We start from the raw sequence: 20,502 nt of genomic DNA, 5'->3' as shown, positions 1-20,502 counted from the left end.
CTTTTCTTATGCATCAATGTCATGCTCTTAAAATGTCACACATGCCAGACAATTATGACTTCATTTCCTGAAGACAAAACCTCTGGAAAATGTTAGCTGTTTTTTCTCCATTGGTCCTAGACGCTATGATACGGATGTGTCTTTCTTTACATGCAGACGAGCCCCAAAGTGAGAATACAGATGTAGTTGTTGCCTAAAGTGGCAAGCATTTGACTTAAATGTCCCCAACCTAACTGTCTTCAATCAAGTGAATGAACCTGTTCTTCTGGCCCATCTACAGTGCATTCGTAAAGTATTCAGACCCCTTCACTTTTCGCACATTTTTGTCACAGACTTATTCAAAAAAAAAAAAATGTTTTTAAATCCTCATCAATCTACACACAATACCCCATAATAACAAAGCGAAAACACGTTTTTAGAAATACTTTATTTACGTAAATATTCAGACCATTTGCTATGAGACTTGCAATTTAGATAGGTGAATCCTGTTTCCATTGATCATCCTTGAGATGTTTCTACAACTTGATTGGAGTCCACCTGTGGTAATTTAATTGATTGGACATGATTTGGAAAGGCACACACCTGTCTATATAAAGTCCCACAGTTGACTGTGCATGTCAGAGCAAAAACCAAGCCATGAGGTTGAAGGAATTGTCAGTAGAGCTCAGATCGCACAGATCTGGGGAAGGGTACCAAAAAATGTCTGCAGCATTGAAGGTATCCAAGAACACATTGGCCTCCATCATTCTTAAATGGAAGAAGATTGGAACCACCAAGACTCTTCCTAGAGCTGGCCACCCGGCCAAACTGAGCAATTGGGGGCGAAGGGCCTTGGTCAGGGAGGTGACCAAGAACCTGATGGTCACTCTGACAGAGCTCCAGAGTTCCTCTGTGGAGATGGGAGAGACTTCCAGAAGAACAACCATCTGTGCATCATTCCACCAATCAGGCCTTTATGGTAGAGTGGCCAGATGGAAGCCACTCCTCAGTAAAAGGCACATGACAGCCTGCTTGGAGTTTGCCAAAAGGCACCTAAAGGACTCTGAGAAACAAGATTCTCTGGTCTGATGAAACCAAGATTGAACTCTTTGGCCTGAATGTCATGCGTCACGTCTGGAGGAAACCAGACACCGCTCATTACCTGGCCAATACCATCTCTACGGTAAAGCATGGTGGTGGCAGCATCATGCTGTGGGGATGTTTTTCAGCGGCAGGGACTGGGAGACAAGTCCAGATCGAGGGAAAGATGAACGGATCAAAGTATAGAGAGATCCTTGATGAAAACCAGTTTTTGCTTTGTCATTATGGGGTATTTTGTGTAGATTGATGACTGAGAAAACGATTGAATCCATTTTAGATTAAGGCTATAACGTAACAAAATGTGTGAAAAGAAAGGTGTCTGAATACTTTCCGAATACACTGTATCTCAGTAACAAAACAGATACAAGAATAATGGGTTCTGCTTTATTTTACTGTTGACTTGTATTTCTATTTCCATACAAATGACCTGCTAAAATGGTAATTATTACTTTTCAGTTTCTGTGATGTAAATACTATCTGAAATACAAATGCCAAATACAGTATTTCCCATTAAATGAAATGAAAACAAAGATCAAAGATTTACTGAAAAAAAGAAAACACTCCTGGGTGTAACAAATTATATCTTTATCAGCCAGTGGAATGAAACAATATGTACCACTTATCCCTATAAGAGTAGAGAACCATTGAGATCAGATAGTGGTGTGGGAAGAGACCAGGGAGAGAGCATCACCATCTTCCTCTGGGTTGTAGTATTATTGGCCAGAGGAGGTGATAGCCACATTCCAGAGAGAGGTCTAAGGCCGGGGCCAGAAACAGATGGCTGATAACGTTGGTTTGTTACCAATACTTTAATTAGGTGATAAGTATACATTGTCACATATTACACACAAATTATAAAATCTGATCCCTAACTGGATTGTGGTCCCAAACTGGACCCAAAGGGGTGCACATTTAGTTTTTTGGCCCAACACACCGCTGATTCAAATGATCAAAGTTTGATGATTAGTTTATTTGAATCAGCTGTGTAGTGCTAGGGGAAAAAACAAAATGTGCCCCCCTTGGGATCCTGAGGACCGAATTTGGGAAACCCTGGGTTAGATTGTCCGCACCAAGATTGGTTGGGGGTTCAATCCTTGGTCGAGTCATTCCAAAGACTAAACATGGGACCTAATGCCTTTCTGCTTGGCACTCAGCATTAAAGGGATAGTCTGTGATTTTTGCAATGAGATGTATCTGCGTGCAGTTCGAAGGAAGTTGCTAACTAGCATTTCCTCAATTGCTAACTAGCATTAGCACAATGACTGGAAAAGTCTACAGGAACAGCTAGAAAACTATCACTAACTTCTTTCATACTGGACGCAGATACATAAAAACAGTATCCACGAGTTGATCTCACTCTGGGGAAGTAGATAAAATCCTCTGTGTGTGAACTATTTCTTTAACAAGATGGATTGGGGGTAAAGCCTTGCGACAGACTAGCATCCTGTCCAGCAGGTGTACCTGTACATCAAGCTGCCTCACGCAGTAGAAACAGGAGGAAGGCTCCTGCCCCTATGGGCCGTTCTGGCTCAGACAAGGCTTACTCACTTACTAAGCTGGGAGGTGAGGATACTGTGCATTTCATTTAACCTTTTGTGTGTCTTCCTCCAAATATTTTTGTTTGCATGTCTTTGTGCAAACAACGAATTAAGCATCTATCCGTTAGAACTTCAACCTCATTTAAAGTTCTGACCTACGTAAGAAAAAATCTTTCCATTGTCTGTCAACCCCCATAGAAAAACAGTATGCTAAATATGTATATGGAGGATAGAACATTTCCGTCTGAACGCGGCCCACGACAGCTTTATGCAACAGGTGGAATTAAACGTCTAACTAAGTTCTATAAATGACTACCTGTTTGGCTTAGTCAAAACTGTAGGGAATCAAGGATTGTCTATTTACACATGAATCATACGCTAAATGTGGCTGGTATTGAAATTGCTTGAGAGAGAGTATAGGGAGCCAAGATGGATGCTGCCCTTCAGCTGTGTAGTGGCAACAAGCCACATGACATGGAAACTGCACCAGTGGAACCAGGTTATGATTTCCTGCTTTTGTGGCACAGAGACGTGGGAAATGGGGGAACACAAGTGATAGGAGGTTCATGACCCGGGAAATGCATCCTCTTAGAATTACCTCATCTTTTCCAGAGACTCTTCAACAACTTTCCCCTCCAGCCAAGAATGATAGACCATGGATAGCGCTGGTCCAGGGCGTTAGTGCTTTTAGAACGTGCACTAACGCCGTTGAACAAGAGATAGACCACGACAAACAAAGGACGGCATAATGTCATTACAGCCGTGGCACAAATTAAAGCACAAAAAAAGACACTTCTCCCTTTCCAAGAGACTAGCCCAGTTGCAAATCTACATTTTGAATGACATGACAATCTATTGCAAATGAGCTAAAGTTGAACAAGAGTTAGACACATCATTCACTATTTGGTTCTAGATGAGCACTGCTACCAAATGAGATTGTTTGATTATATTATTTCATTATGTATATGAATCATACAGCCAACATTCAAGACAACTTCTTACTGCAGGGTCAGTCAGAGGAGTGAAATCTTGGTGTGCCCAGCTGTGAACCCTTGGGCAGGACACTCCATCAGAATTCCTTTGGTTCTCTTGGTTCTAAGCCAGCTGTGTAAATGGCTAATGTGTCGAAACAGTAAGTGATCTGAATAAAATACAACTGGGAGCCCGTATCAGCAATGCAAGGAAAGCTTGTCGCTGTGTAACTCATCCTTACCAAAAACAATACGTATTACTAATGCTTTCAAGGTGGTATAGGCCCCAATTGAGGTTAGGAAGGACAAAACATCAACCCAACACAGTCTTTGCTGTGCTTCTACCTCACAGGATAGATATTGAGTTAGGGCACTTAGGGGCAAATCATGGAAACAAATGTGTATCAAGTATCCAGGGGAGAATTGGGAAAGAGTAAAACTATTTGGGGCTACTGCTGCCGCGCATGGTTCTCGCCCACTCCCAAGGGGTCTGTCATTTCCGCTAGTTCTGTTCGGGCTTAGATAACAGAGAGTACAGTATGCTATCAACTATTTGGCTTCAGTTATGCCCCAGTCCAAACATTGGCGTATGTTTTGTTCTACAGTGCCTTGCGAAAGTATTCGGCCCCCTTGAAACTTGCGACCTTTTCCACATTTCAGGCTTCAAACATAAAGATATAAAACTGTATTTTTTTGTGAAGAATCAACAACAAGTGGGACACAATCATGAAGTGGAACGACATTTATTGGATATTTCAAACTTTTTAACAAATCAAAAACTGAAAAATTGGGCGTGCAAAATTATTCAGCCCCTTTACTTTCAGTGCAGCAAACTCTCTCCAGAAGTTCAGTGAGGATCTCTGAGTGATCCAATGTTGACCTAAATGACTAATGATGATAAATACAATCCACCTGTGTGTAATCAAGTCTCCGTATAAATGCACCTGCACTGTGATAGTCTCAGAGGTCCGTTAAAAGCGCAGAGAGCATCATGAAGAACAAGGAACACACCAGGCAGGTCCGAGATACTGTTGTGAAGAAGTTTAAAGCCGGATTTGGATACAAAAAGATTTCCCAAGGTTTAAACATCCCAAGGAGCACTGTGCAAGCGATAATATTGAAATGGAAGGAGTATCAGACCACTGCAAATCTACCAAGACCTGGCCGTCCCTCTAAACTTTAAGCTCATACAAGGAGAAGACTGATCAGAGATGCAGCCAAGAGGCCCATGATCACTCTGGATGAACTGCAGAGATCTACAGCTGAGGTGGGAGACTCTGTCCATAGGACAACAATCAGTCGTATATTGCACAAATCTGGCCTTTATGGAAGAGTGGCAAGAAGAAAGCCATTTCTTAAAGATATCCATAAAAAGTGTCGTTTAAAGTTTGCCACAAGCCACCTGGGAGACACACCAAACATGTGGAAGAAGGTGCTCTGGTCAGATGAAACCAAAATTGAACTTTTTGGCAACAATGCAAAATGTTATGTTTGGCGTAAAAGCAACACAGCTCATCACCCTGAACACACTATCCCCACTGTCAAACATGGTGGTGGCAGCATCATGGTTTGGGCCTGCTTTTCTTCAGCAGGGACAGGGAAGATGGTTAAAATTGATGGGAAGATGGATGGAGCCAAATACAGGACCATTCTGGAAGAAAACCTGATGGAGTCTGCAAAAGACCTGAGACTGGGACGGAGATTTGTCTTCCAACAAGACAATGATCCAAAACTTAAAGCAAAATCTACAATGGAATGGTTCAAAAATAAACATATCCAGGTGTTAGAATGGCCAAGTCAAATTCCAGACCCGAATCCAATCGAGAATCTGTGGAAAGAACTGAAAACTGCTGTTCACAAATGCTCTCCATCCAACCTCACTGAGCTCGAGCTGTTTTGCAAGGAGGAATGGGAAAAAATTTCAGTCTCTCGATGTGCAAAACTGATAGAGACATACCCCAAGCGACTTACAGCTGTAATCGCAGCAAAAGGTGGCGCTACAAAGTATTAACTTAAGGGGGCTGAATAATTTTGCACGCCCAATGTTTCAGTTTTTGATTTGTTAAAAAAGTTTGAAATATCCAATAAATGTCGTTCCACTTCATGATTGTGTCCCACTTGTTGTTGATTCTTCACAAAAAAATACAGTTTTATATCTTTATGTTTGAAGCCTGAAATGTGGCAAAAGGTCGCAAAGTTCAAGGGGGCCGAATACTGTCGCAAGGCACTGTATTTTCCTTAATCTACTCAGTGTTGTTTCCTAAATACTCATAGTATCACCTTATGGATGAAAAGATGGAACTGAATAACACAATGAAAATGACTAAACTATTACTACTAATTTCAAGAAATTCCATCCTTTTAAAATGGCCTGGTATTATAGACACAAAAACGGCACTGGGGAGACTACAAGACAAATGGCTCAGTCTCTAGGTATTCTCAGTCTTTGGTCCCTAAAATAAGAGCGTCAATTCCTTTCAGCCTAACAGACACAGCTGTGGAAACATGCTTGCCATGGCTGAGATGTTTGACAGTCCTACTGAGGGGGAGGTGGCCCAAGCATGTCCAGTTGGCTGACCACTCCCAAAACAATGTACACACCATCACCCAACCATTTATTTTTTACTTTTACATTTTAGTCAACGCTTGTATCCAGAGCGACTTACAGGAGCAATTATAGTTAAGTGCCTTGCTCAAGGGCACTTCGGACGATTTTTGACCGGCTCAGATATTCAAACCAGCGACCTTTAAGTTACTGGCCCAACGCTCTTTACTGCTAGGCTACCAGCTGCATGCACGCGCACAACCACACACACACACAGCAGCCCTCACCTGTCACCCCTGTGGTGGCAGCTGTCCCCCAGCCCCCCCCTCCGCTGCCCCATTCCCCTCCTCTTTTACTGACCATCGCCTGCCCTGATATAAAACAGGATACCACCCTCTCCACCACCTGTTTCACTATAACACATGGTGTTGTATCCATTTCGAATAACTGCCCCAAACACACCAGGTATCAGTTTATGTCATGACATTCATTGTCTTTTTAATAATTGATTCTTAAGAAGCCTCTAAGACAGGACTATCTATCTCGAACAAGTAGAAGAAGCAGTTTGTAGTTAAAAAGGGCCCGTGGGTAAAATGGCCGTTTGCTTACAGTGGAGGGGACATGCAGTATCTGTGCAGTTTGAGCATGACTGTTTTATCAGTCATTTGACTGGATGAGCATATAATGTAAAGGAGAGTTTGGGGAAAATGGAGACTGAAGGTCAATTCAAGACAGAACTGTGAAAATAATCTCTCCTTAACACAACTGATGTATTTATTGTGAAACCATCAGGGCACATATAAATAATTGTTCCACTGCTCCCTGAACAAATGATACTCATTGAAAGGGATGCCTTGGTTTTATCCACCCGCTACACAGTGAACTCAATTGACATGAGAGGCTAATGCAACAACATTGGTGTAGCTGCACGGACACTCAAACTGAGAAAAACAAAAGACAAAAAGAACAACCTAAAGATACTGGAAAATATGTCGGTTTAGGATATGCCGTGATATCATCATCTTGTAATTTGCAGGGCAGAACACATCATTTGGAAACCAGATATTATGTAATATTTTGATGTACTATTTTGTCTGTGTCTGCTGGTAGGAACCTGAGTGATTAAAGGCCTTTACACTATCTTCACCCCTATTATAGGTTCAGTGAGACACAAACGTTCCACATGTGACTGCACACTGTATGTGTACAAGGCTAAGTTGGAAACTCATTCAAATGTTGGTCCAATTTTAAACGAACAACAAGTTTTAGAGCTTATAAAGACGCTTTAATGCGTCTTGTGTTTGTGTATGTGTGTGTATGTGCTTGCATTCATCCATGTGTGTGATATTAGACAGATGGATAGGTTGTGTGTGCATGTGTGCTTGTGTCTTTCTGCATTCACAAACTGTGAAGTGTTTTCCCATTGCAAAGGGACCCCGCCCTTTCAGACAAGGCTGAGTGGGGAAGGCAGACACTAGGTCTGCATACAGCAAATGGTCTTAAGAAAAGAGCCTGCTCCATCAAGCAAAACCTAATAGGAAAATGCACTAGAGTGCCACACTTAATTGCCACTATGCCATGCAAAGCCTGATCAAACACACTTCCGGAGAACCATTAAAACCCCAAATAACTTGAACCAAACATTTCACTCAAGTCGTGTTGTTTAGAAAAAGTACTGATTCAGTAATATGAAGTCCCACAGTGTAATTCAATTACAGGTCTTATTACAAATCCTTTATATCCTGTGCCACCTTTAACAGTGCATGTTTTCCTTTGTTTTTCACAGTGGATATTTGACAACTTCAGTTCCCACTGTGGCTGACAATCAGGTAAGCACAGTATGGCCATGCTAACATGCCACCACTGGAACTAGGAAGTGACTTCATTCATTGCTATATGGAGTGGAGTGGTTGCTTGAAAAATAGATGCTTGCAGTAGCCTAGGCCTATAGCTTCACTACTATAGAACCCGAGTTTTTTGCTCAGTAAAATCCCTTTGTATAACCTACTCTTCTCCCTCATTGCTCGCATTTTAAATGTTGTTCGAGTCCCTCTGTGACTGGGACATTGAGGACTCGACTCGACCAGGTCGCATTAGTGCTGCAACGTTGGAGAGTCTGAAGAGTCCTCTGCATCACGACAAGAAGGCCGCATGTAGCATCAACCGCAAATATTTACAGTCCACCAAATAGAGAGACACAAACGACATGTTGACGAGATACATGTCAAGTATTTGATCATTAGCACATACTAAAGAAAACCATGAAGGCGAGGCTTCATGTCTTTGAAGTTATGTTTTGAGGAGGAGCCGACCACTTACGTTTTGATAGTTACTGTATCATCATCGCATCATGCAATTAAACATTGTAGCTGCCTACGTAATATTAGCCTTCTGCGGCCATTTCAACAACCGATACACTTCACCTAAAATGAGTAATATTGTCTATATCAATAACCCCAAATCATCAATCAACAACTACGCACCACGTAAACCAAGGACCATAACATGGGGGGATTTTTTGTTATTGTGCACAACCTAACTCAAACATAATGTTAATGCCACAGTTAGCCTGTCTTTCGAACTGTACAGAATAAACAAACGTGCTAAATCATTGCTCTCGCAGCATCACCCTGGGCTACCTTCCGCGCAGCGCCACAGATCCGCACGACCACGCCTGTTTGCATCCATTCTACTCTACCGTTATTCCACCCATAATGGAAGTCACAGAACACCATGGAAATCGATATCAGACACTATACAAATTAAATATAATCCAAATTGCGCATAATGTATAAAATATTCCTTTAAATAAAGGTATTTCTGATATGAACAGTAGGCCTACAACATCAACATGTCTAATGGTGTTAATTGCGCAGGCCTATGAAAAAAAACAAAGACCGACAAAACATAGTTTAAATCGTATGCCTATATACGTGAGTCACGATTTCATATTTGCTTGATTTCAAATGTTTCCATCATCTCCCAGTAAGTTTAGGTAACCTATTTGCTTTGTAGCAAATCTGTGTAACGGAAACTGTCTAACCTCGGCAAAAATTACAACACAACTGGCAATGTGATGAGATAAACTCGTCTGTTTGAAATAACACATTTATTTGACTTACCAATCAAATAATAAGGAACGAACTTCACCTCCTTGAGAGTCCGCAACGGGCAAACGAGAGGCTGGGCAACAAGAGCTGGGAGTGACTGGGAGAATCCGCACTGCCGCCCCCAAATCCAGCAAAAACTGTAGTGCTGCACTGAATTTCGAAGGGGCGGGGATTATAGAGAGCGAAGTAAACCTATCGCCGAGGACTGGCCTACACCATTTAAAAAACAAGCTATATTTGATATCGATTATGTTTAAAATATATATATATATATATATATATATATATATATATATATTGCATAGTTTAGTCTGCATCAACATATATGTCCTTTAGTTAGAAAATGTTCCTTCTGTACACTAAATGTGTGTCACTTTGTGGCTTTAAGATGTGTCATTTCCAGTTTTAATGTAGGACTGCAGGCCCTAAAGACACTGAGGCTATCGAAGATAATTACATCTGTGAGTCATATCTACAGTACAACACATTTTCTACACCTCAATTGTACATGTGAAAAGTTAACTTGTAATATTCTCTTTCATTCATTGCTTGTAGAAGGACAGGGTGTGTCATGATTCTGACTGGCCCTCATCTTGTTCATCCATTGTGCACGCTTATCAATAATGCATTGCAGTCATACACAGGACGTCATAATGGATCTTCAGAAGGACCTCTGATCTACAGAGCCTTCAGAAAGCATTCATACCCCTTGACTTATTCCCAATGTTGTTGTGTTAGTTTGAATTCAAAATGGATTCAATATTTTTTTCTCACCCATCTATACACAATATCCCATAATCACAAAGTGAAAACATGTTTTTAGACATTTTTGCAAATTTATTGAAGATGAAATACAGAAATATCTCATATACAGGTGACTATTACAGCTAAGCTTTGCACACACGGATTGCAAAATATTTGCCCAATATTCTATTTAAAATTATTTCAGCTCTGTCAAGTTTATTGTTGTTCATTGCAAGACAGCCATTTTCAAGTCTTGACATAGATTTTCAAGTCAAAACTATAACACAATGTAATCTTGGTAAGCAACTTATTTATGTCAGTTAAGAACAAATTCTTATTTACAATGACTGCCTAGGAACAGTGGGTTAACTGCCTTGTTCAAGGGCAGAATGACAGATTTTTACCTTGTCAGCTCAGGAATTTGATCTAGCAACCTTTTGGTTACAGGCACAACACACTAACCACTAGGCTACCTCAGTCTGTTGGAAAGGAAATTGAACCAAGTTTTCCTCTAGGATTTTGCCTCTGCAAAATTTGAATGACATTTCTTTAATTGCGAAATATCAAATCACATTTTATTAGTCACATGTGCCAAATACAAAAGGTGTTCACCTTACAGTGAAACACTTACTTACAAGCCCCTAACCAACAATGCAGTTAATAAAAAGATGGATAAGAATAAGAAATAAAAGTAACAAGTAAAGAGCAGAAGTTGTCTGGGTAGCCATTTGATGAGGTATTCAGGAGTCTTATGGCTTGGGGGTAGAAGTAGTTTAGAAGCCTCTTGGACCTAGACTTGGCACTCCGGTACCGCTTGCCGTGCGGTAGCAGAGAGAACAGTCTATGACTAGGGTGGCTGGAGTCTCGGACAATTTTTAGGGCCTTACTCTGACACCGCCTGGTATAGAGGGGCTGGATGGTAGGAAGCTTGGCTCCAATGATGTACTGAGCCATTCGCACTACCCTCTGTAGTGCCTTGCAGTCGGAGGCCGAGTAGTTGCCATACCAGGCAGTGATGCAATCAGTCAGCATGCTCTTGATTAGTCATCTCCTTTGTCTTGATCAGGTGGAGGGAGAGGTTTTCCTGGAACCACACGGCCAGGTCTCTAACCTTCTCCCTATAGGCTGTTTCATCATTGTCGTTGATCAGGCCTACCACTGTTGTGTTGTCTGCAAACTTAATGATGGTGTTGGAGTCATGCCTGGCTGTGCAGTCATGAGTGAACAGGGAGTACAGGAGGGGACTGAGCACGCACCCCTGAGGGGCCCCTGTGTTTAGGATCAGTGTGGCGGATGTGTTGTTACCTACCCTTACCACCTGGGGGCGGCCCGTCAGGAAGTCCAGGATCCAATTGCAGAGGGAGGTGTTTAGTCCCAGGGTCCTTAGCTTATTGATGAGCTTTGAGGGCACTATGGTGTTGAGCTGTAGTCAATGAATAGCATTCTCACATAGGTGTTCCTTTTGTCCAGGTGGGAAAGGGCAGTGTGGAGTGCAATAGAGATTGCATCATCTGTGGATCTGTTGGGGCGGTATGCAAATTGGAGTGGGTCTAGGGTTTCTGGGATAATGGTGGTGATGTAAGCGATCACCAGCCTTTCGAAACAGTTCATGGCTACAGACGTGAGTGCTACGGGTCGGTAGTTGTTTAGGCAGGTTACCTTGGTGTTCTTGGGCACAGGCACTATTGTGGTCTGCTTAAAACAGGTTGGTATTACAGACTCGGACAGGGAGAGTTTGAAAATGTCAGTGAAGACACTTGCCAGTTGGTCAGCACATGCTCGGAGTACAAATCCTAGTAAATAGTCTGGCCCTCTGGCCTTGTGAATGTTGATCTGTTTCACATCGGCTGCGGAGAATGTGATCACACAGTCTTCCAGAACAGCTGGTGCTCTCATGCGTTTTTCAATGTTATTTGCCTCGAAGCGAGCATAGAAGTAGTTTAGCTCGTCTGGTATGTTCATGTCACTGGGCTCCTCTCAGCTGTGCTTCCCTTTGTAGTCTGTAATGGTTTGCAAGCCCTGCCACATCCAACGAGCTTCGGAATAGGTGTAGTACGATTCAATCTTAGTCCTGTATTGATGCTTTGCCTGTTTGATGGTTCGTCGGGGGGCATAGCAGGATTTCTTATAAGCTTCTGGGTTAGAGTCCCGCTCCTTGAAAGCGGCAACTCTAGCCTTTAGCTCAGTGCAGATGTTGCCTGTAAACCATGGCTTCTGATTTGGATATGTACGTACAGTTACTGTGGGGACGACGTCATCAATGCACTTATTGATGAAGCCCATGACTGTTGTGGTATCCTCCTCAATGCTATCGGAGGAATCACGGAACATATTCCAGTCTGTGCTAGCAAAACAGTCCTGTAGCTTAGCATCTGCTTCATCTGACCACTTTTTTATTGATCTTGTCCCTGGTGCTTCCTGCTTTATTTTTGGCTTGTAAGCAGGAATCAGGAGGATAGAATTATGGTCAGATTTGCCAAATGGAAGGTGAGGGAGAGCTTTGTATGCGTCTCTGTGTGTGAAGTAAAGGTGGTTCAGAGTTTTTTTCCCTCTGGTTGCACATTTAACATGCTGATAGAAATGTAAGTTTCACCTCTGGGTGAGGGTTTTCTTGTTTGCTTATGGTGGAATACAGCTCATTCAATGCTGTCTTAGTGCCAGCCTCTGACTGTGGGATGTAAAACAGCTGCGAAAAATACAGATGAAAACTCTCTAGGTAGGTAGTGTGGTCTACAGTTTATCATGAGATACTCTACCTCAAGCGAGCAATAGCTCGAGACTTCCTTAGATATCGTGCACCAGCTGTAATTTACAAAAATACATAGTCTGCCGCCCCTTGTCTTACCAGACGCAGCTGTTCTATCCTGCCGGTGCAGCGCATAACCAGCCAGCTGTATGCTGATAGTGTCCTCGTTCACCCACGTCTCCGTGAAGCATAAGATATTACAGTTTTGAATGTCCCGTTGGTAGTTCAATCTTTCGCGTTGGTCATCTATTTTATTGTCAAAAGATTGCATGTTTGCTAGCAGAATGGAAGGAAGTGGGGGTTTATTCGATCGCCTACGAATTCTCAGAAGGCAGCCCGCCCGCCGACCCCTTTTTCTCCGCCTCCTCTTCACGCAAATCACAGGAATCTGAATCTGTTCCCAAGAAAGCAGTATATCGTTTGTGAGCCTCGTCAGACTCATTAAAGGAAAATAATGATTCTGCCAGTCCGTGGTGAGTAATCGCAGTCCTGTTGTCCAGAAGTTATTTTCGGTCATAAGAGACAGTAGCAGCAACATTATGTACAAAATACGTTTAAAAAAAGTTACAACCAACACAAATAAACAAACAAAAAAAACACAATCGGTTGGGGGCACGTAAAACGTCTGCCTTCTTCTTCTGCGCCATCTTTACAGTCCTTGCCAATGACAAGCATACCCATAACATGAATCAGCCACCACCAGTGATGTGTTGTGATGGAATTGCCCGAAATATAACACTTAGTACTCAGGCCAAAAATCTAATCAAATCAAATCAAATGTATTTATATAGCCCTTCGTACATCAGCTGATATCTCAAAGTGCTGTACAGAAACCCAGCCTAAAACCCCAAACAGCAAGCAATGCAGGTGTAGAAGCACGGTGACTAGGAAAAACTCCCTAGAAAGGCCAAAACCTAGGAAGAAACCTAGAGAGGAACCAGGCTATGAGGGGGGGGGCAGATCTCTTCTGGCTGTGTCGGGTGGAGATTATAACAGAACATGGCCAAGATGTTCAAATGTTCATAAATGACCAGCATCTTCAAATAATAATAATCACAGTAGATGTCGAGGGTGCAGCAAGTCAGCACCTCAGGAGTAAATGTCAGTTAGCTTTTCATAGCCGATCATTAAGAGTATCTCTACCACCCCTGCTGTCTCTAGAGATTGAAAACAGCAGGTCTGGGACAGGTAGAACGTCCAGTGAACAGGTCAGTATTCCATAGCCGCAGGCAGAACAGTTGAAACTGGAGCAACAGCATGGCCCGGTGGACTGGGGACAGCAAGGAGTCATCATGCCAGGTAGTCCTGAGGCATGGTCATAGGGCTCAGGTCCTCAGAGAGAGAGAAAGAAAGAGAGAAAGAGAGAATTAGAGAGAGCATACTTAAATTCACACAGGACACCAGATAAGACAGGAGAAGTACTCCAGATATAACAAACTGACCCTAGCCCCCCGACACATAAACTACTGCAGCATAAATACTGGAGGCTGAGACAGGAGGGGTCAGGAGACACTGTGGCCCCATCCGATGATACCCCCGGACAGGGCCAAACAGGAAGGATATAACCCCACCCACTTTGCCAAAGCACAGCCCCCACACCACTAGAGGGATATCTTCAACCACCAACTTACCATCCTGAGACAAGGCCGAGTATAGCCCACAAAGATCTCCGCCACGGCACAACCTAAGGGGGGGGGGCGCCAACCCAGACAGGAAGATCACATCAGTGACTCAACCCACTCAAGTGGCGCATCCCTCCTAGGGACGGCATGAAAGAGCACCAGTAAGCCAGTGACTCAGCCCCTGTAATAGGGTTAGAGGCAGAGAATCCCAGTGGAAAGAGGGGACCCGGCCAGGCAGAGACAGCAAGGCAGGTTCGTTGCTCCAGAGCCTTTCCGTTCACCTTCACACTCCTGGGCCAGACTACACTCAATCATATGACCCACTGAAGAGATGAGTCTTCAGTAAAGACTTAAAGGTTGAGACCGAGTTTGCGTCTCTCACATGGGTAGGCAGACCATTCCATAAAAATTGAGCTCTATAGGAGAAAGCCCTGCCTCCAGCTGTTTGCTTAGAAATTCTAGGGACAATTAGGAGGCCTGCGTCTTGTGACCGTAGCGTACGTGTAGGTATGTACGGCAGCACCAAATCAGAGAGATAGGTAGGAGCAAGCCCATGTAATGCTTTGTAGGTTAGCAGTAAAACCTTGAAATCAGCCCTTGCCTTGACAGGAAGCCAGGCTAGCACTGGAGTAATATGATCACATTTTTTGGTTCTAGTCAGGATTCTAGCAGCCGTATTTAGCACTAACTGAAGTTCATTTAGTGCTTTATCCGGGTAGCCGGAAAGTAGAGCATTGCAGTAGTCTAGCCTAGAAGTAAGAAAAGCATGGATTAATTTTTCTGCATCATTTTTGGACAGAAAGTTTCTGATTTTTGCAATGTTACGTAGATGCAAAAAAGCTGTCCTTGAAACAGTCTTGATATGTTCGTCAAAAGAGAGATCAGGGTCCAGAGTAACGCCGAGGTCCTTCACAGTTTTATTTGAGACGACTGTACAACCATTAAGATTAATTGTCAGATTCAACAGAAGATCTCTTTGTTTCTTGGGACCTAGAACAAGCATCTCTGTTTTGTCCGAGTTTAAAAGTAGAACGTTTGCAGCCATCCACTTCCTTATGTCTGAAACACAGGCTTTTGGGGCTTCACCATGTTTCATTGAAATGTACAGCTGTTGAGGAACACCGAAATGTACAGTTGATTTGTCAGAGGACAAACCATTCACAGAGACAAACTGATATCTTTCCGACAGATAAGATCTAAACAAGGCCAGAACTTGTCAGTGTAGACCAATTTGGGTTTCCAATCTCTCCAAAAGAATGTGGTGGTCGATGGTATCAAAAGCAGCACTAAGGTCTAGGAGCACGAGGACAGATGCAAAGCCTCGGTCTGATGTCATTTAAAGGTCATTTACCACCTTCACAAGTGCAGTCTCAGTGCTATGATGGGGTCTAAAACCAGACTGAAGCATTTCGTATACATTGTTTGTCTTCAGGAAGGCAGTGAGAAGTGTATTTCTTTGCCACATACAGTATTTTGCAGTATTACTTAAGTGCCTTGTTGCAAACAGGATACATGTTTTGGAATATTTTTATTTTTTACAGGCTTCCTTCTTTTCACTTTTCACTTTGTCATTTAGATTAGCATTGTGGAGTAACTTCGTTGTTGATCCATCCTCAGTTTTCTCATTTCACAACCGTTAAACTCTGTAACTGTTTTAATATCCCTGAGCGGTTTCTTTCCTCTCCGGCAACTGAGTTAGGATGCACGCCTGTACACCATCCATAGTGTAATTCATAACTTCACCATGCTCAAAGGGATGTTCAGCATCTGCTTTTTCTATTTTTACACATCTACCAATTGGTGTCTTTCTTTGTGAGGCATTGAACATTGAGGGACCTTACAGATAATTGTATGTGTGGGGTACAGATATGAACATGGAATGAGTCCATACAACTTATTATGCAATTTGTTAAGCACATTTTTACTACTGACATTATTTAGGCTTGCCATGACAAAGGGGCTGACTACTTATTTCAGGTATATATATTTTTATTAATTTAGAAAATATATAAATTCCCCTTTGACATTATGGGGTATTATGTGTAGATCAGTGAAATCTCAATTGAATCCAAGTTTTTATTCAGGCTGTAACACAACAACATGTGGAAAGGGTAAAGGGGTGTGATTACTTTCTGAAGGCACTGCACTTTAGGGTAAAGATGAGCATTAATAGAAATGGGAACTGGGAACTGATCTTGTAGCTGGGGGGCTGCTAATCTCTAATCCCAGGTACAAACCACTAACGTTGTGCCCTTGAGCAAGGTACTTGAGCAAAGCACTTGGAGAACAACATTTTTCTCTATCCAGGGGCGCGGCAATGCCTGGGCCTCTCAACATGTGTGTGTCTTGGGGTAATGGGAAAAGAGTATATAATTACCCTTCTAACCAAATATACAATAAAATAACTATTCCTCTAATCTTTTATTCTACACAGTTGTACTGAAACCTGATATAGATCCATCACCTGACGCAGATCCACTATTCTATCTAAATGCAGAAAACTGGTGTGGGCTTCATCATAAGGACTATGAAAAGCAATTAGATAGCTCACAAAAACTGTATTCTATGGTTTCAACATGCTCTTTCTTTTTCAAAAATTGTGTGCTGGCAAAGTATATTCACTTTGCTAAACGTTATAAATATAGTCTGTTCATGTTAACACTCCAGTACATCAGTCACAATCTATAGCCACAATAGTCACAATTTTAATTAGTTTTTCTTAAGTAAAACAACCTTATATTTTGGATAGTGCCGGCTCAGGCATAAACGACATCAGCGGTCGCTTAGGGCCACCAGCCACTGACGCATTTTTGAGTTCCAATTTTTTTAGGAACAGTATATAGTAGAATACACTAGGTTCCATTTTGAAATTTGGTTGTGCATCTTTTGGAAGCTTTTCTCTTGTTATGTCAGTCACTGACAATCACTCAATTTGCCATATCAGCAACAAACAAACAAAATTGGTAGTTATTCTAGCCAGCTATCTAAACTTATAGTAATCATAGCTGAATACTGACCGGGCATGCAGGGCATGTGCCCAGGGCTCTGATTTCCAGTGGGGCCCCATTGATTTTGTTAGACATTCTCACTCAAATATCATATTAACATGGCATAAGTTATGAAAAAATGTGTAGAATTGCAGGAAATTAGGTTTAAAACAGCAAGAATGTCTCTCCACCCCATGGTACAATGAGTAAAATTGCAGAAAACTTGCTTTAAAACTGCAACATTTCATCTAAAAAAAATTTTTGCTGCAAGGTGGGGAGGGGGGGCCCAACCAAATCTTGCTTAAGGCTCCTGATTTGGGGTTAGAATTGGGTATGACAGTTGTACATACCATATACACTATTTTTCTTTAATTGAAAATACCATTTAACAGCAGTTACTTTTGCAGTTTGAACCATTTATTATTTTAATCTTTATCTTACTTTTGACCAAAAATGTAACACAATTGCAACCGATTTCTACTCAGATCTTTACATAAGGCAGCCCCTAAAGTGTTCAAATGCCATCAGTGCCATCAGTTGTTATGCTCTGAGCCTGCAATTTGGGCTGGGGCTTGAACCTCTACCTGTTGACTGTTGGATCCCTGCCTTTGCAAGACAGTCCCCTCGCCGTCCGCATGCATAGCTCTCCGACCCTCCGCAGCCCTGTCAGAGACTGAGGAGATCCCCTCAAACCCTCCCTCAACCCCTCCCCTATGTGTCATGGGAGTATAGAAGCTGTGAAACAGCTGGCTGGAGGGATGGGTCGGTGAGTGGCAGGCGATGGCCTTGGTGCCTTTAGCGCTGGGGCCCGCCTTTCCGGAGTGGATCCTGCCGTCATTGAAAACTTGCTGCTGGGGAGAGGTTACCTCTTTCCCCCCTCTTCCTCCCCGCACCGCTGGCAAACATGACCCCTCGGAGTTGAGGTATGTGCTCTCCCCGACAGGAGACCATGGCCCAGCCTCGCTCCACACTAAAGCTCCATGTCGCTGGAGAAAGGGGAAACAGACATGAGCATAACTGGGGGGAAGCAGAGGGTGGGGAGGGTGGGAGGGAGGGAGGGAGGGATGGGGGAATGCAGCTGTGGCTGGGAGTTGAGTTCATCACATAGTTCAAACGCTGTCCAGAGTTGACGCCCCGATCGAGCAAAGGAAAGTTTTGAGAACGTTTGAAGGCTAATATTAATTTGCTTTGAATCCCATTTTGTTGTATTTCTTGGATCACATTCTGAGAATGTAAATAAGAGCATTATCAATTCATTAAAATACCATCACAGTATAACATTTGTAACATTGCAATATTACATTTGATTTTGGAAAAATACTATACATTCCAGGCCATAACTAATACACATGATTTAACACTGAACCCATGGGCTGATCTCACAGACAGATTAATCCTAGTCCTGGATGAAAAAAAAATGCTTTCAATGGAGATTCTCCATGGAGAATGGTCAGGACTAGGCTTAATCGGTGTCTTGGAAACCTGCCCTATGAGTTTCCAGGAACAAGACTTTATTAAATGTTAGCTGCGTAGGATAGTAAGCAGCAAAATGACTCTACTGAGAAATTGTATAAATCTTACCCTTCCTTGGTATGGTTGGTCCTGTAATTTCCTTGAATCATATTGGTGAATAAAAGACATGTGCTCGAGCAACACTTTTGGGCTACCAATAGAGCTCAGCATGGGAACTGTGAACCATAAGCCATGTAGTAAAATGTCACTCACTGCAGTTAAATAGTTACATTTTTCTTGCACAGATCTCCTTTCAGATGCAACTAAGCAACACAAATCTATTTGTTCTAATCCTTACACTCCTTCAAACCTAAGTGCCAACCTGACATAGTATCAATGCCTTTATTTGAGTCTAATGCAAGTGAATGTATAAGATAGAGGCCTAATTGGATAACACCAAACAATCATGAACGTGCTTGCGCAAACACACACACAAGACACGCACGCACACGCGCTCACCGATTCCTGAAGCAGGCACTCTGTTGTTGTTCCTCCCATGTCTGACCAGGGCGTGTGTTTGTTGAATGGCCTGGTAGTCTTGTCTCTGAGTGCTGTCCTTTCTGTAAGGTGCCTGGGTGCTCACATCGTGATACGATGTATTGGGCCACCAGTGACACTGTTATAAGTCTCATGGAGAGAAAATGAATTATCATGGAATGAAATGTAACTAAACTGGAAGTTATTTTATTTATCCGGCATGGAACTAAACTAGTCATTGCAGAATGGTTACAATTATGAATAACATTTCATGGAACATACCTGCTCAGCCATTGTACTCTCTGTCTCCATGTGAGAAATGGGTGCATTCATGAACCTGACATTGGTTCTTATGAACTTGGCATTGTACATTTGTGGGGTATTGTGTATTTTAAGCTGATCATATTCCTTGGGATCTCTCTGAGCATATGAATTTACTTTATAGACTTTATCAGGGTCCAATCTGTCAGGTATCTTTTCATCAAATATCCTGTATGTGTTTGAGCTAAAAACAGAGGGAAAGAGTCAATCTACTTAAAGTTTGCAAGAACAAATAAATGGCAGCAAATAGGCCAACCTCCAAATCACACTGTTGCAATATGACATAGCCTAACAGATAGAAACAATTCACATGTAACTGTATAGCATTGGGTTGTAAATAATTGCCTGCCGTTTATAAACGACAAACACGAATTTAAAATCATTAAAATAGTCATTAAAATACCTCGTGGATTACTTGTAAGTGTGCACATAATGATTATGAAGAACGTTTATTGAATCAATATCTACTCAATCATTAGTCATATGTCTTCTGAACATCGAATCTAGGCCTTTTACAATCAGAAATACTGTACTTACTGGAAAGACTCGCAGACTTTCTTCTTTCTTGGCAAGCAAATTTCAGCACACTGATACATTTTACTCATGATAAAGTGTGTGAAAGAAATTGTCGTGTGGACTTTGGCAGCGAATTCATTATTTCCAGGTTGCTAAGCAACTTAATTATTGCGCAGCGACAATTCAACTGGCGACACAAGTTGGAACAATGGTCAATGTAACACTAACCTTATATATATATATATTGTATATATGTTTTGACAGTTAGCAACCTAGGTATAAATCAATACAAGATCTTGAAACTATTTTTTCTAAACCAATGTAAAATAATGT

At 42.1% G+C, this 20,502-nt stretch overlaps 2 protein-coding genes across 3 annotated transcripts in view; both read right to left on the bottom strand.

Moving 5' to 3' along the window:
• Nucleotides 1-9,369, bottom strand: part of sptbn1 (spectrin, beta, non-erythrocytic 1) — a 90,123-nt gene extending 80,754 nt beyond the window's left edge. The window contains exon 1 of the mRNA XM_020482574.2: nt 9,257-9,369. The gene's annotated coding sequence lies outside the window, so the exon portion shown is untranslated. The remainder of the gene's footprint in view (nt 1-9,256) is intronic.
• A 7,049-nt stretch (nt 9,370-16,418) lies between these two features.
• On the bottom strand, nt 16,419-20,302 carry LOC109890737 (uncharacterized). 2 transcript variants are annotated; one of them, XM_020482754.2, is made up of 5 exons: nt 20,191-20,302; nt 19,615-19,837; nt 19,315-19,471; nt 18,925-19,031; nt 16,419-18,329 (listed from the first exon to the last, which is right to left on the bottom strand). In XM_020482754.2, exons 1-5 carry the CDS (start codon nt 20,256-20,258, stop codon nt 17,877-17,879), a joined length of 1,008 nt encoding a protein of 335 aa, XP_020338343.1. In that variant the 5' UTR covers nt 20,259-20,302; the 3' UTR covers nt 16,419-17,876. The 2 variants fall into 2 exon arrangements, 1 of the variants encoding a protein (XP_020338343.1); XR_004210462.1 differs by having other exon boundaries at nt 17,536-18,329; nt 19,315-19,482.
• Between the last annotated feature and the right edge of the window lie 200 nt (nt 20,303-20,502).

Source organism: Oncorhynchus kisutch, linkage group LG1, assembly GCF_002021735.2.
Source record: "Oncorhynchus kisutch isolate 150728-3 linkage group LG1, Okis_V2, whole genome shotgun sequence".
NCBI lineage: Eukaryota > Metazoa > Chordata > Actinopteri > Salmoniformes > Salmonidae > Oncorhynchus > Oncorhynchus kisutch.
Note: the sequence above shows the minus strand (reverse complement) of the source record. Positions and strands in the feature narration are given on the sequence as shown.